This window comes from Rhinichthys klamathensis, unplaced genomic scaffold, assembly GCF_029890125.1.
Source record: "Rhinichthys klamathensis goyatoka isolate OS25496 unplaced genomic scaffold, OSU_Roscu_1.1 h1tg000270l_1, whole genome shotgun sequence".
Taxonomy (NCBI): domain Eukaryota; kingdom Metazoa; phylum Chordata; class Actinopteri; order Cypriniformes; family Leuciscidae; genus Rhinichthys; species Rhinichthys klamathensis.
The window spans coordinates 1,414,075-1,426,974 of record NW_026606790.1 but is presented as its reverse complement, the minus strand read 5'-3'; the positions used below and the strand labels follow the sequence as shown (position 1 = coordinate 1,426,974).

Below are 12,900 nucleotides of genomic sequence, written 5' to 3'. Positions count from 1 at the left end.
TGCATCAATGCTTGGATGCATTTTACAATGGACCGTGAGAGCACAGAATTAATCTTTTTGATAGATTATTTTAGTAGCTTTTTTCACTCTCATAAAAGGTGCAGTGATTCTTTGAGGCTTGAAACATAACGCTACGGCATTGTGGGCTAAATAATAAAAAAAAATCAGGTGATTTGTATCTAAGGCAACAGTTCTAAAAATAAAGATTCAGTGTTCAGAAATGCGTTTAACTTTTACATTGACTCACGATGCTGGCAGAGCTCAGAGAAACAACCAATCACCCGATGAGTGCAGGAGAGGGTCAACTCAGGACACAGTCAAACAAGAACCCCATCCACCAATCAAAATTCACCACTCAATATATCACACACTTGTGGCTGGCACACGCCCATACTCTGTCTCATTTATTAGGACACATTTCATCCGGCTTAGAGGCTCAGAGAAATGGGGAGGTTGATTCACATCTCGTATCGATCTAAGATCGGTATATGAGATTGCGCCTGGTGCCGAAGCGTGTGACAAACCGACCCGTCCCACTTGGGGTTATTTACCTACTCTCTTCTGCCTTGTTAGCACCACTGAATGCTGGGAAATGAGTCTTTGATCATTGAGGGAATGGGAATGGGAGCGGACAACACTACCTGATTAAACAGAAGACATTTTATCTCAGACGCTTGTCTGGGGTTGTGACAGATGGCCCCTTTTTGCTGTTAGAGGAGAGGAACAGTCTGTGGATTATTCGGAGAGAGACTGCCAAACCATGGCCCGTCAGCTTGGCAAAAAGCACCGGTGAAATTGACACTATTAACACAATGAGTGCCATGGACTGCCACTCTCAGCGGTCCTGTGTTAGTATGATATCCACTCCTCAGCAGATTCACTACTCACATTGATACCCCTGTTCGGGTGTCACTGGATTTCCTTCACACTATGATAGAGTTTCAGTCTTTCACTTTCTGATGATCTCCAATTTGCATGTCGACACGTTTGTCACATCATGGAGGCCGATTTCAAACCATAATAAAGGCATACAGGCAAAACCCCATCCAGTTTCATTGAGATAAATCCGGTCAAAACAAACAAGGCGGATATATTGACCAGACAGGGACACGATAAGATCAATACTGCCGATGAGATGCAGAGAAGCGCCCTTCAGGCACATGTTCTTAGAAGAGCAATGTAATGAGCAGCCATTGATCTGATGAGCTCGGCTGGTGCGTGATGACCATCTCTTACCTTCTCGTACTGTGCAGCCTTCAGGATGTGACTAAGCAGCTCACGATTGAGCCGTTTTCTCTCCAACAAAGCATCCTGAAGCTCATTCTTCTGTCAAGATAAAAAAAGAAAAAAAAGGAGTCAGCTCAATCTGTATATAATATATGACCAAAATGGTATTATGACCAAAATTTTATTTCACAATATGAGAAATTTTATTTCACAATAACGATATATCATGATATTGTTATTTTTGTTAAAAATAAGTACAAAGAAGGACAAGTACAATAGAACAAAGATCCAAAGTAAATAACGTTTTTCAGGCACAGTAGGTTTCTTTAACATGTAGGGCCCTATCATACACCCGGCGCAATGCGGTGCCAGGCACGACGCAACTGTTTTTTGCTAGTTTCAGTCCGACGCAGTTATAATTTTCACGTCCTGCGCCACGTTGTTTAATAGCAAATGCATTTGCGCTCATCTGTTCGCCCATGGGCGTGCTTTGTTGGCTCGTTGCTATTTTGAGGCAACTGAAATAGACTGCGCCACTGACCAACAAAAACCTGGTCTAAAGTCAAGGGAGCAATATATTTTTGTTATTTAAAGGGCGCATTAGTAATATGTGCCTATAGCCAGATGCACAATGCACATACACTCTGCTTATTACACACACAGGGACGCGCAACACAAACATGCCAAATATTAATAATAAAAGGATTACAATGTAAAAGATTATTATTGTGTACATAAAGATACGGTGGAATCCGGCTTGTCCCGTAGATGGTCTGCTTGCACGCTTTAACCTCGCATACGAGTTTCCTCTCTGGAGAAGCGTTCAGTCTTTCTGCTTGAAAATTCCACCATGTAAATAGCGAATCCGCCATGGCACGAGAGCAACTGGCTTTTAAAGGGAATGGGAGATGAGACTCTGATTGGTTTATTGCACGTTACGGCCAAAACACATCCATTACTCGTTAAGAGAATAGGGACAACCCTTTTAGACCACGCGCCCGGTGCGCTGACCATTTTTCCCGTCATTAAACTAGCTAAGTGCACCGTGCACTTTAGGCCATGCGCTTAGATCGTTAAAATAGGGCCCGTAGTAAGAAATACTACAGATGCCAATCAAATGTAAAAATAAAATGCTGCATAGTTTTCAAAGTATGAATTAAATATAGCTTGATTCTTATTAAAGATACAAAAGTATATCCTCTGTACCTCTCGTTTTCATATGGATTAGCCTACATAATCAGATAACATTTATTAGCCTAAATATTTAGACATTTAAAGGCTTTAGACATAGCCGATTTCTTATCGTGACTGAGCTGAAGTGGCTTTCGGTTCATTTTTTGTGACGCGCAGTTCCCGGAGACAGAGACGACAGATAAACTGTTTTTGTCGTTAGCCTATATGAATACAAGTTTACAGTTCTCTTACGAGAGGTTCTCTCGTATTGCGTAAGTTTAGCTTACGCTACGGGAAAGATTCATCTTCTCGAGATATTGAAGCCAAAAAATTATCCTTAATTTTGTATTCATTGTCAACGCAGTGCAGCAGCTAGCAGACCTAGAGCAGGCCATCTCGCGTGCTCATTGGCTGCCCTGCTGGCATCTGCTGCAGCCTACCAGTGAGCCCCGCGTGACGTCACGCCCAATGAAGGGCGCTCGCGCCTTCATAGCGTCACAGCCCGCCAGAATGGGCGTGGCTTAGCGTATAAAAGAAGGGGCTGTAGGCTGACTTCCCTGATTTTTCGACTCTTCAGCGAGCTCTCCGCATCGCTGGATCAGAGAGAAGCCACCGCCGCCGTCGAACAGCGAACAGCCAGCTTAGGACAGCGCTGAGGAAGCCGGCCGTCTTCGCCACCTTCAGCCATCCGTGCGAGCTACGCTATCCGGCGACGTATCCTTTTTACTCTGTTGTATTCTCTTCTAGCTTACTCCTAAAAGAGCGCGAGTGTCTTTTTAAAGATGCCTCGCATTTCCTGCCGGCTCGTGTAGGGCCCCGGAGACAGCCGGAACCTGTGGCCACTGCGACGCGCTCGCCGGAGAATCTCCCTCGAGCCTCGCTCTCGCCTTCCCCGCCTCTCTTCACCGACGCGCAGCTGCCGCTCACGAGCCTCACTGCCGTCGCGTCTGAGGATGAGGTTGAGGGACACGCCACAAGGGACTGCTGTTCTAACCGCGGCTAGCTTCCTTTACGTTACAAGGAAGCTACCGCGCCCACCATAGAAGCAGTCACTCCGCCCTTTGTGGGACCGCGCAGTGATAAGCGCCGTTCCCAAAGGCAGCCGGAGCCTGTAGCCACAGCGACGCGCTCGCCGGAAAGCCTCCCTCGAGCCTCGCTTTTCACCTTCCCCGCCTCCCTTCACCGACGCGCAGCTGCCGCTCACGAGCCTCACTGCCGTCGCGTCTGAGAATGAGGTCGAGGGACACGCTATGGACTGCTGTTCTAACCGCGGCTAGCTTCCTTTACGTTACAAGGAAGCTGCCGCGCGCGCTCTTATCTGCTCGCGCTACTTAAGCTTTCGTAGCACGCACGCCTGCAGACAATGCCGACACGCACACGAAAACTGTGATGACGCTCTCTCTCTTATCTGCTCGCGCCAACTAAAGCTTACGATGTTTCCCCTGTGGCTCACTGGCTAAACCCTAAGCTTTCGCGCCAGAGACCCGTGTTCGATTCCAGGCTCTCGCAGCAGAAAAAAATTATGCAGCTCTCCTCTCTGAGCTCGCGACCAGCTTTCTTACGTACAGAGAGCGAGCGCGCGCGCCCCCGAGCGCATGCGTCACCGGCGAAAGAAGGAGAGAGTGTGGTTTTTTGTCCCGCCGAGGCCTGACAAACCCCCTCTTTTTTTTTCTCAAACATTTTCCAGCTCCTCCTAGTTCGAGCGGCTGGTAATGTCTATACTGCAGTAGAGAGCCTGTTATAGCACGCACGCCTGCAGACAATGCCGACACGCACACGAAAACTGTGATGACGCTCTCTCTTTTATCTGATCGCGCCAACTAAAGCTTATGTTGTTTCCCCTGTGGCTTAGGGGCTAAACCTTAAGCTTTTGCCCCGGAGACCCGTGTTCGATTCCGGCTCCCGCAGCAAATAAAATTTATGCGGCTCTCCTCAGCGAGCCGCCGTATTCAAGTTTATTTCCCTGTCAGTCCCCTTCAATCAGGCTACTGCAGTGGTCCATTTAGCAGCCAACGAGCCGGCTCATTTGCCCTCTCGCCTGCACACATACGCCGTTTTCACGGCGACCCAGAGAAAATCTCAAAAGAGTATAATGTCTGGTCCGGCTCACGCCGTTAGTGTTTTAAGTGTAGTGAAAGTGCCCACGCCCCAGTGTTAACCCCTACACACAAGCACATCAATTCTCGTGTCACTCACAGACCACACTCTCATAAAGCGCAGAAAGGCCGCTCGAGTGTTGAATATAAGGAATGTGTCCACAGGTCTGTGCCCACTATCTGCCCGCTCTGTTACACGGTCAATAAAACAGGTTATGAATGTAAGTCTCGTGCCCGCCGGAGAGCGTTCACGCTTACTGACACACACCTCCCCCCGGGCGCCGCCCGCGCGTTTAAATGTTATCACAAAACGCAGGGCATTGATAAGACGCTCCCCATCCGTTATGATCGGGGCGTCAAATACACTTGTAAGTCTCGTGCCCGCGCACACGCGCTCACGCTTACAGAAAGCTTTTCCACCCAAAGCGCTGCTTGCGCGTCAAAAAGTGAGAATAAAATGCTCCCCATCCCTTATGATTGGGACACCTCACATAAATCAGACGGTCTCGGCTTTCAGCGAGAAGCCATTGCCCAGAACCGAGAGCGCGCGCGCCGCGCTTTCGGCTCCGGCTCAGTTTCACAAGCCCGCAAATGGCGGCGATCTGAACCCGGAGGCCATTCGCCCCCTAGCGGCTCACATAGCTGCGTGGGAAACTATCCCAGGGATTTCAGAATGGGTTCTGAGCACAATAAGCAGAGCTATACACTTCAATTCATTCGCCGTCCCCAGCGCTTTCGAGCCCGGACCGCGACGATAGTGAATGCGGAAGTAGCACACCAATTTCACGCAGAAATAGCAAAGCTGCTGTGCAAAAGGGGCTATAGAAAAGGTGCCGCCTTCTCTGAGCGAGTCAGGCTTTTACAGCCGTTATTTTCTCGTACCCAAGAAGGACGGAGCCTTCAGACCTATCCTAGATCTGAGACATTTGAACAAAGTGCTTGTGAAAAGACTGTTCAAAATGCTTACGACCAGGAAAAACCTCGCGCACGTTCGCCCGAGGGACTGGTTTATTTCTCTAGATCTGAAGGATGCCTATTTTCAGATTCAGATAATACCCCGTCACAGGCAATTTTTGAGATTCGCCTTCGACGGTCAGGTATATCAATACACCGTCCTGCCGTTCGGCCTGTCTCTAGCACCCCGTGCATTTACGAAGTGCATGGACGCGGCGCTCGCCCCCCTGAGAAGTCAGGGGCTGCGAATAATGAACTATCTGGACGATTGGCTGATTTTGGCACAGTCAGAGACAGAGCTGCTATCTCACAGAACAGTGCTTCTCAGTCACCTGGAAAGCTTGGGTCTCACGGTCAACTGGACCAAGAGCTCATTACTACCCAGCCAGTCAATTTCCTTTTTAGGAATAGAACTGGACTCGGTGACCATGTCGGCTCGTCTATCGGCACAGCGCGCGCTCCGTGTTCGCCACCTAGCCGCGTCTTTCCAGAAGGACAGCTTTCTCCCTTTGAAAACATTTTAAAGGATGCTGGGCTGTATGGCATCAGCTGCAGCGGTGCTCCAGCTGGGCCTACTGCGCATGCGCCCGCTCCAACGCTGGTTGAATGCTCGCCCGTCCCGCCGAGCTTGGGTTTCTGGCGGTCAGAAAATCAGAGTGACTCAGACCTGCATAGCGGCTCTGCAGCCCTGGTTAGTGGCCGACTGGTACCAGCTGGTAGTGATAATGGGAACCATCTCTTATCGGAAAGTCATTTCGACAGACGCGTCCAACTGGGGTTGGGGCGCGCTGTTCGAGGGCAGACCGGTCTTCGGCCAGTGGTCAGACCAAGAGAGGTGTTTTCACATAAACTGTCTGGAGATGATAGCGGTCGAGAATGCGCTGAAGCGCTTCCTCCCGTTCATACAGGACCAACATGTTCTTGTCCACTCGGACAACATGTCTGTGGTATCCTATGTAAACCATCAGGGCGGTGTCAGATCCAGAAATCTCTGCAATCTGACGGAACGCCTCCGCTGAGGGCGGCACATGTGCCTGGCCATTTGAACGACGGCCCAGACAAACTGTCCAGGGACAACGTTCCCCCAGGGGAATGGTCCCTGGGCCCCCAAACGGTCCAGAAACTGTGGCGCCTATTCGGCAGGGCGGAAGTCGACCTATTTGCGTCAAAAGACAACGCTCAATGCCCGACGTTCTTCTCGAAGGACGAGGACGCGCTGGCCCAGGTTTGGCCCAGCCTCCGGCTATATGCTTTCCCTCCGGTCTCTCTGTTACCACAGGTGATCAAGAGAATCAGGGAAATGCGCCACTCGGTGCTCCTCATAGCCCCGCGTTGGGAGAATCAGATTTGGTTCCCGGAGCTAGCACGGCTGTCACATACAGCTCCGTGGCCGATTCCGGTGAGGGCAGATCTCCTCTCTCAGGCTCGCGGCACGATCTGGCATCCCCATCCAGAGCGCTGGTCTCTGCACGCATGGTTGATCAACGGGTACTCATTGCCCTGCCAGAAGGAGTAATGAACACGATCGCGAAGTCTAGAGCCCCTTCCACGAGAAGGCTCTACGCGTCTAAATGGTCTGTGTTCTCTGGATGGTGCACCGACAGAGGTCTGGACCCGCGGACATGCGGGGTGGCGCATCTGCTCTCCTTCCTACAAGAGCTGTTGGATAAGGGAAGGTCCCCATCCACACTCAAAGTATACGTGGCGGCCGTGGCAGCGTTCGCAGAATCGACGCACGGCCAGTCATTAGGAAGACATGAGTTGGTCATCCGCTTCCTTAGAAGAGCTAGGAGGATGAACCCGCCGTGCCCCCCGTCGGTTCCCATGTGGGATCTTTCACTGGTCCTAGAGGCCCTGAAAGCTTTTCCCTTCGAACCACTAAACTCCGTGGGGTTGAGATATCTATCACTGAAAACCGTCTTTCTGACTGCACTGTCGTCAGTAAAACGTGTGGGGGACCTGCATGCGCTGTCTGTCAGCGCATCGTGTCTTGAGTTCGGGCCGTATGACTCTAAAGTCATCCTCAGACCTAGACATGGCTACGTTCCTAAAGTGATGGGCACTCCGCTCAGAGCGCAAGTTATCTCGTTGTCAGCTCTGCCAGCATCTGACAGCGAAAGTGATGTGAACCTCCTCTGCCCTGTCAGAGTGCTGAGGTTTTACATTACGCGCTCCGCCTTATTCAGGCGTTCGGAACAGCTGTTTGTTTCGTTCGGTGGGCGCACCAAGGGTCTCGCCTCCTCGAAACAGAGCCTGTCCAGATGGATAGTGGACGCTATAGCAGCCGCTTACGCGTCAAAAGGTATGCAATGCCCTCTGGTCATCAGGGCTCATTCCACGAGAGGTGTGGCCTCTTCGTGGGCATGGTCCAGTGGAATTTCTATCCATGACATATGTGTAGCGGCGGGCTGGAGCTCCCCGTCTACCTCTGTCAGGTTTTATAACCTAGAAGTTCCTGCCTTGCAGGCTAAACTGTTGTCAGTTAAAAGAGAGGTGTATTCTGCCCAGACCTCCTGCTCAGATCACTCTCACATGACTCAGCTCTCCTGGTTGAGCTGCACTAAGTAGGGTATGTGCCATGTGCCTATACAGACCGGCGCGCTGCTCTGTATTCCCTATGTGTGCGTATGTACAAGTGATGGCCCGCGTGGCTGGCCACCTTATTCTCCACCTTACAGGGTTCCCCTGAAAGTTCGGGGTCTCATGGTGGATGCTTGGCGCGCACGGCGTTGACAAAGTGTTCCCGTAGCGTAAGCTAAACTTACGCAATACGAGAGAACCTCTCGTAAGAGAACGATACTCGGTTACTAACGTAACCTCGGTTCTCTCTAGAGAGGGAACGAGTATTGCGTAACCGGCCGTGCTCGCGCCACGAGCGACTTCGCTTCAGTTGTCGAAAAACCAGGGAAGTCAGCCTACAGCCCCTTCTTTTATACGCTAAGCCACGCCCATTCTGGCGGGCTGTGACGCTATGAAGGCGCGAGCGCCCTTCATTGGGCGTGACGTCACGCGGGGCTCACTGGTAGGCTGCAGCAGATGCCAGCAGGGCAGCCAATGAGCACGCGAGATGGCCTGCTCTAGGTCTGCTAGCTGCTGCACTGCGTTGACAATGAATACAAAATTAAGGATAATTTTTTGGCTTCAATATCTCGAGAAGATGAATCTTTCCCGTAGCGTAAGCTAAACTTACGCAATACTCGTTCCCTCTCTAGAGAGAACCGAGGTTACGTTAGTAACCGAGTATCGTTTTGAACGATGTAAGCCTACTCTACTCTTATCTGTATGACCAAAAAATTACGGGGGGGGGATAAAAATAATTCAGCAGAAGCAGGGATGTTTAGACCAGAAGGAAATTCTAGTCCCCCCTGGCAAATCTCACTTTACTTAAAACCATGTTTTTAAAAAACTCTAGGTTGTAGGGAACAGACCTCTCTGCCATGCGCGTGCACGGTTTGGAGCACAATATCTGTCTCGCATGCACGCTCGCTCTAGATAGATTACGGGATATTTTAACTAATTTGCGGTATAACTAGTCGATCACGAGTGGCTCAACAGGTAGATCTATAGATAAACTATATCTTTTAGGAATTTGACCGACCGGGTTGTCACTTCAGCGTGAGAAATCGGGGGTGTGGCGTGAGAGCGTGAGATTTGGGTCAATTGCGTGAGTAGCCTACTCTCACGCTCAATGCGTGAGAGTTGGCAGCCCTGAAAAAAAAAAAAAGATATATATATATAGTATATATAGTATATATATATATATATATATATATATATATATATATATATAGGCTATATATAATTAATTTTTTTACAGAACTGCTTTTGAAATTACGATTGGTAGCCTATTATTATACAGATGCAAAGTCGTTCTGTTGGATACTATTTTGTTCCTTAGTGTAAAATGGAAATGCATGATAATTGTATTTTATAAATATAAGCAAAAAAAACTGTATGGTGTAACAGAGTTTTAGAGCTAGACAAATCTAAATAAATATAAAATTTACAGTAGACCATGTTTGTGCGGGATTTGAACCCGTGTCATCTTATTGATGAACCCTAAGTTCTACCGCTCGGCTATGAATTTTCTGAGTTTCGTGAGTGTAGGCCTATACTTTAGCCTTTTACAGTTTTAAAAGATTATATCTTATCTGTATGACCAACAATTACGGAGTAGGCTATAAATGATTGTTGTAGGATTATTTGGAAATTACCATAACTTGTAGTATTTCATCCCTAGGCTACAGACATTAGCCCCACTTACGTTTTGCTAAATGTCCCTTTGCGCCACCTGGCGGTCGTTTCGCGAACGACTTTGAAATGCGACTGGTTTATTTTTACCGCGGTGGATGGCTAAGAATGGGATGTGGATGGCTAAAATGTGTGACTAAAATTGACTATTTTGTGACTATATATGTGACTATATTTTGATTGTTTGTATATATATACACTACCGTTCAAAAGTTTGGGGTCGGTACGATTTTAAATACTTTTAAAAGAATTCTCTTCTGCTAACCATGGCTGCGCTTATTTGATTAAAAATACAACAAAAATCAGTTATAGTATTAAATATTATTCCAGTGTAAATCAGCTGTTTTCTGTGTGAATATATAGTAAAATGTAATTTATTCCTGTGATCAAAGCTGAATTTTCAGCATCACCAGTGTCAGTGTCTTCAGTGTCAAATGATCCTTCACAAATCAGTATAATATGAGGATTTGATGCTCAAGAAACATTTATTATTATTATCAATGTTGAAACAGTTGTTGGTCTGTCAGTTGTACAGTTTTTTTTTTTTTTTTTAAAGGATTCTTTGATGAATAGGGTTAGGGTTAGAATCTTTTGTAACATTATAAATGTCTTTGCTGTCACTTTCGATCAAATGAATTATTCCTTGATAAATAAAAGTATTAATTTCTTTCCTCCAAAAAAATAAAATAAAATTCTCACTGACCCCAAACTTTTGAACGGTAGTGTGTATATATATATATGTGTGTGTGTGTGTGTGTGTGTGTGTGTGTGTGTGTGTGTATAAATATTTATTTATTTATTTATATATATATTGTCCTTGCATTCTTTCTTGTGTGACACCCCTGAATGAAAGGCTCATTAGTATGCAGTCTGCTCAGGTGAGAACTGCCTAATTATTCATGAGGGGGTTGGGCCGTTCCGCCCATCTGCATATTGCCTTTGCAAACAAAAAAATGTTTTTCACAATTTAAAACAATCTATTGTTTTATGTGAATGATTAGGCAGAATGATTTTCAGATCAATTCGAAGCAAAAACTCTAGGCGACAACATCCACTAGTCAAAAGTCTTGTGGACAGATATTTAGTATGTTATTTGTGGCCTTATATTAGAAACTTTATTTTTTAGTTTTTTCAATAACCACGCATAAACAATATTCTCTCAAAAATACAAACATGTATTAACATGTTGTTCACATATTATGGTAGCCCTGTGTGTGCTATATAGAGTGTAATTTCACCTGTGCCATTAATATGTTTATAAGCAACTGAAAAAAGCAGAAATGTCAGAGCATGCCAAAACATCTCAAGGACCCCGAAAACACCTTGGACCCCAGAGGGTTAAACACGATCATGCAGGCTAGAGCGGCTTCTACTAGAAGGCTCTATGCGTCAAAATGGTCTGTGTTCTCTAAATGGTGCACCGACAGAAACTTGGACCCACGGTCATGCGAGGTTCCTTCCTTACAAGTTTTTCTCCAAGAGATGTTGGACAAGGGCAGGTCCCCGTCCACTCTCAAGGTGTATGTGGCAGCCGTCGCAGCTTTCGCTGAACCCCGGCGCGGCCAGTCACTGGGCAAAGATGGCTTGGTCATTCGCTTCCTCAGAGGAGCTAGAAGGATGAACCCCCCACGCCCCCCTTCGGTGCCGATTTGGGACCTTTCCATAGTTCCCGAAGCTATGAAAGCCCCCCCATTCGAACCACTAAACACCGTGGACTTCAAATACCTTTCGCTCAAAACAGTTTTTCTGCTCGCGCTCGCATCAGTAAAACGTGTGGGAGACCTTCACGCGCTGTCCATTAGCGCTTCCTGTCTCGAGTTTGGGCCCAATGACTCCTTAGTCGTTCTCAAACCTAGACATGGTTATGTCCCTAAAGCGATTGGTACCCCGTTCAGGGCACAAGTTATTTCCCTATCGGCTCTGCCTGCATCCGATAGCGAATCTGACTCTAATCTCCTGTGTCCGGTCAGGGCCCTGAGATTATACATTACTCGCACTGCTCCGGTCAGACGATCCGAGCAGCTTTTTGTTTCATTCGGCGGGCGCACCAAAGGGTTGGCCGCCTCGAAACAGACTCTATCCAGATGGATAGTTGATGCCATTGCAGCCGCATATGCATCAAAAGACCTGCCATGCCCTCTGGGCATCAGGGCTCATTCCACTAGAGGCATGGCCTCATCGTGGGCATGGTCCAGCGGAATTTCCATTCATGACATTTGTGTGGCAGCGGGATGGGCTTCCCCCTCTACCTTTGTCAGATTTTACAATCTGGAAGTTCCCGCCTTGCAGGCTAAACTACTAGCAGTCTAGTATGTTACAGCTTTTCTGGTTGAGCTGCACTATAGGGAGTTCAGACCGGTTTCGCTCTGTCCCTCTCTATCATGTGCTTATGTACTACACAATCTCCGGCCCGCTCTGCTGGCCTTTGTCACAGGTACATATATTTATTCCCACTCATAGGGTTCCCTGGGGTCTCCCCTGGGACTCATAGTGGATGCTTAGCACGCACGGCGTTGACCAGGTGTTCCCGTAGCGTAAGCTAGCTTACGCAATACGAGAGAACCTCTCGTAAGAGAACGAATCGGTTACCTAACGTAACCTCGGTTCTCTCTAGATGAGGGAACGAGTATTGCGTTCCTGGCCGTGCTTGTGCTTCTAGCGTTCTCGCTTCATTCTATGAAAACCAGAGTTACAGCCTAGGACGCCAGTTTTATACTCTCTGACCACGCCCGTTTCGGCGGGCTCTGACGCAATGAGAGCAGGTCAGACTCTCATTGGCCGAGAGTTCACTCGCGTCTCCTCATAGGCTTAAGCAGTTCTCTGTGAGCGAACCAATGAGCTGCTAGCTAGCCCGCTCATGGTCTGCTGCAGCTGAACTGCGTTGACAATGGATACAAAATTATAGGATAATTTTTTGGCTTCAAATTCACAGAAAAGATGAATCTTTCCCATAGCGTAAGCTAGCTTACGCAATACTCGTTCCCTCATCTAGAGAGAACCGAGGTTACGTTAGGTAACTGATTCGTTTTCACCCAACTGTTTACATTCACTTAAGATATAACTGACTGTGTTTATCTATCTATCTATCTATCTATCTATCTAAAAACTGACAGTACCAATGAGAAGTGAAACTGCAGAGAAATAGCAATTTTGGGCCGAGACATCTGGCCATTTCATCCAAAAGAAAAGTTAGATCAAT

At 47.6% G+C, this 12,900-nt stretch overlaps 1 protein-coding gene across 1 annotated transcript in view; it reads right to left on the bottom strand.

The window, feature by feature from the left end:
- The window catches only part of rimbp2a (RIMS binding protein 2a), a 147,834-nt gene that overhangs the window by 28,821 nt on the left and 106,113 nt on the right, over nt 1–12,900 (bottom strand). The window contains exon 4 of the mRNA XM_056268210.1: nt 1,237–1,326. Coding sequence (XP_056124185.1) covers nt 1,237–1,326 — 90 coding nt within the window. The remainder of the gene's footprint in view (nt 1–1,236; nt 1,327–12,900) is intronic.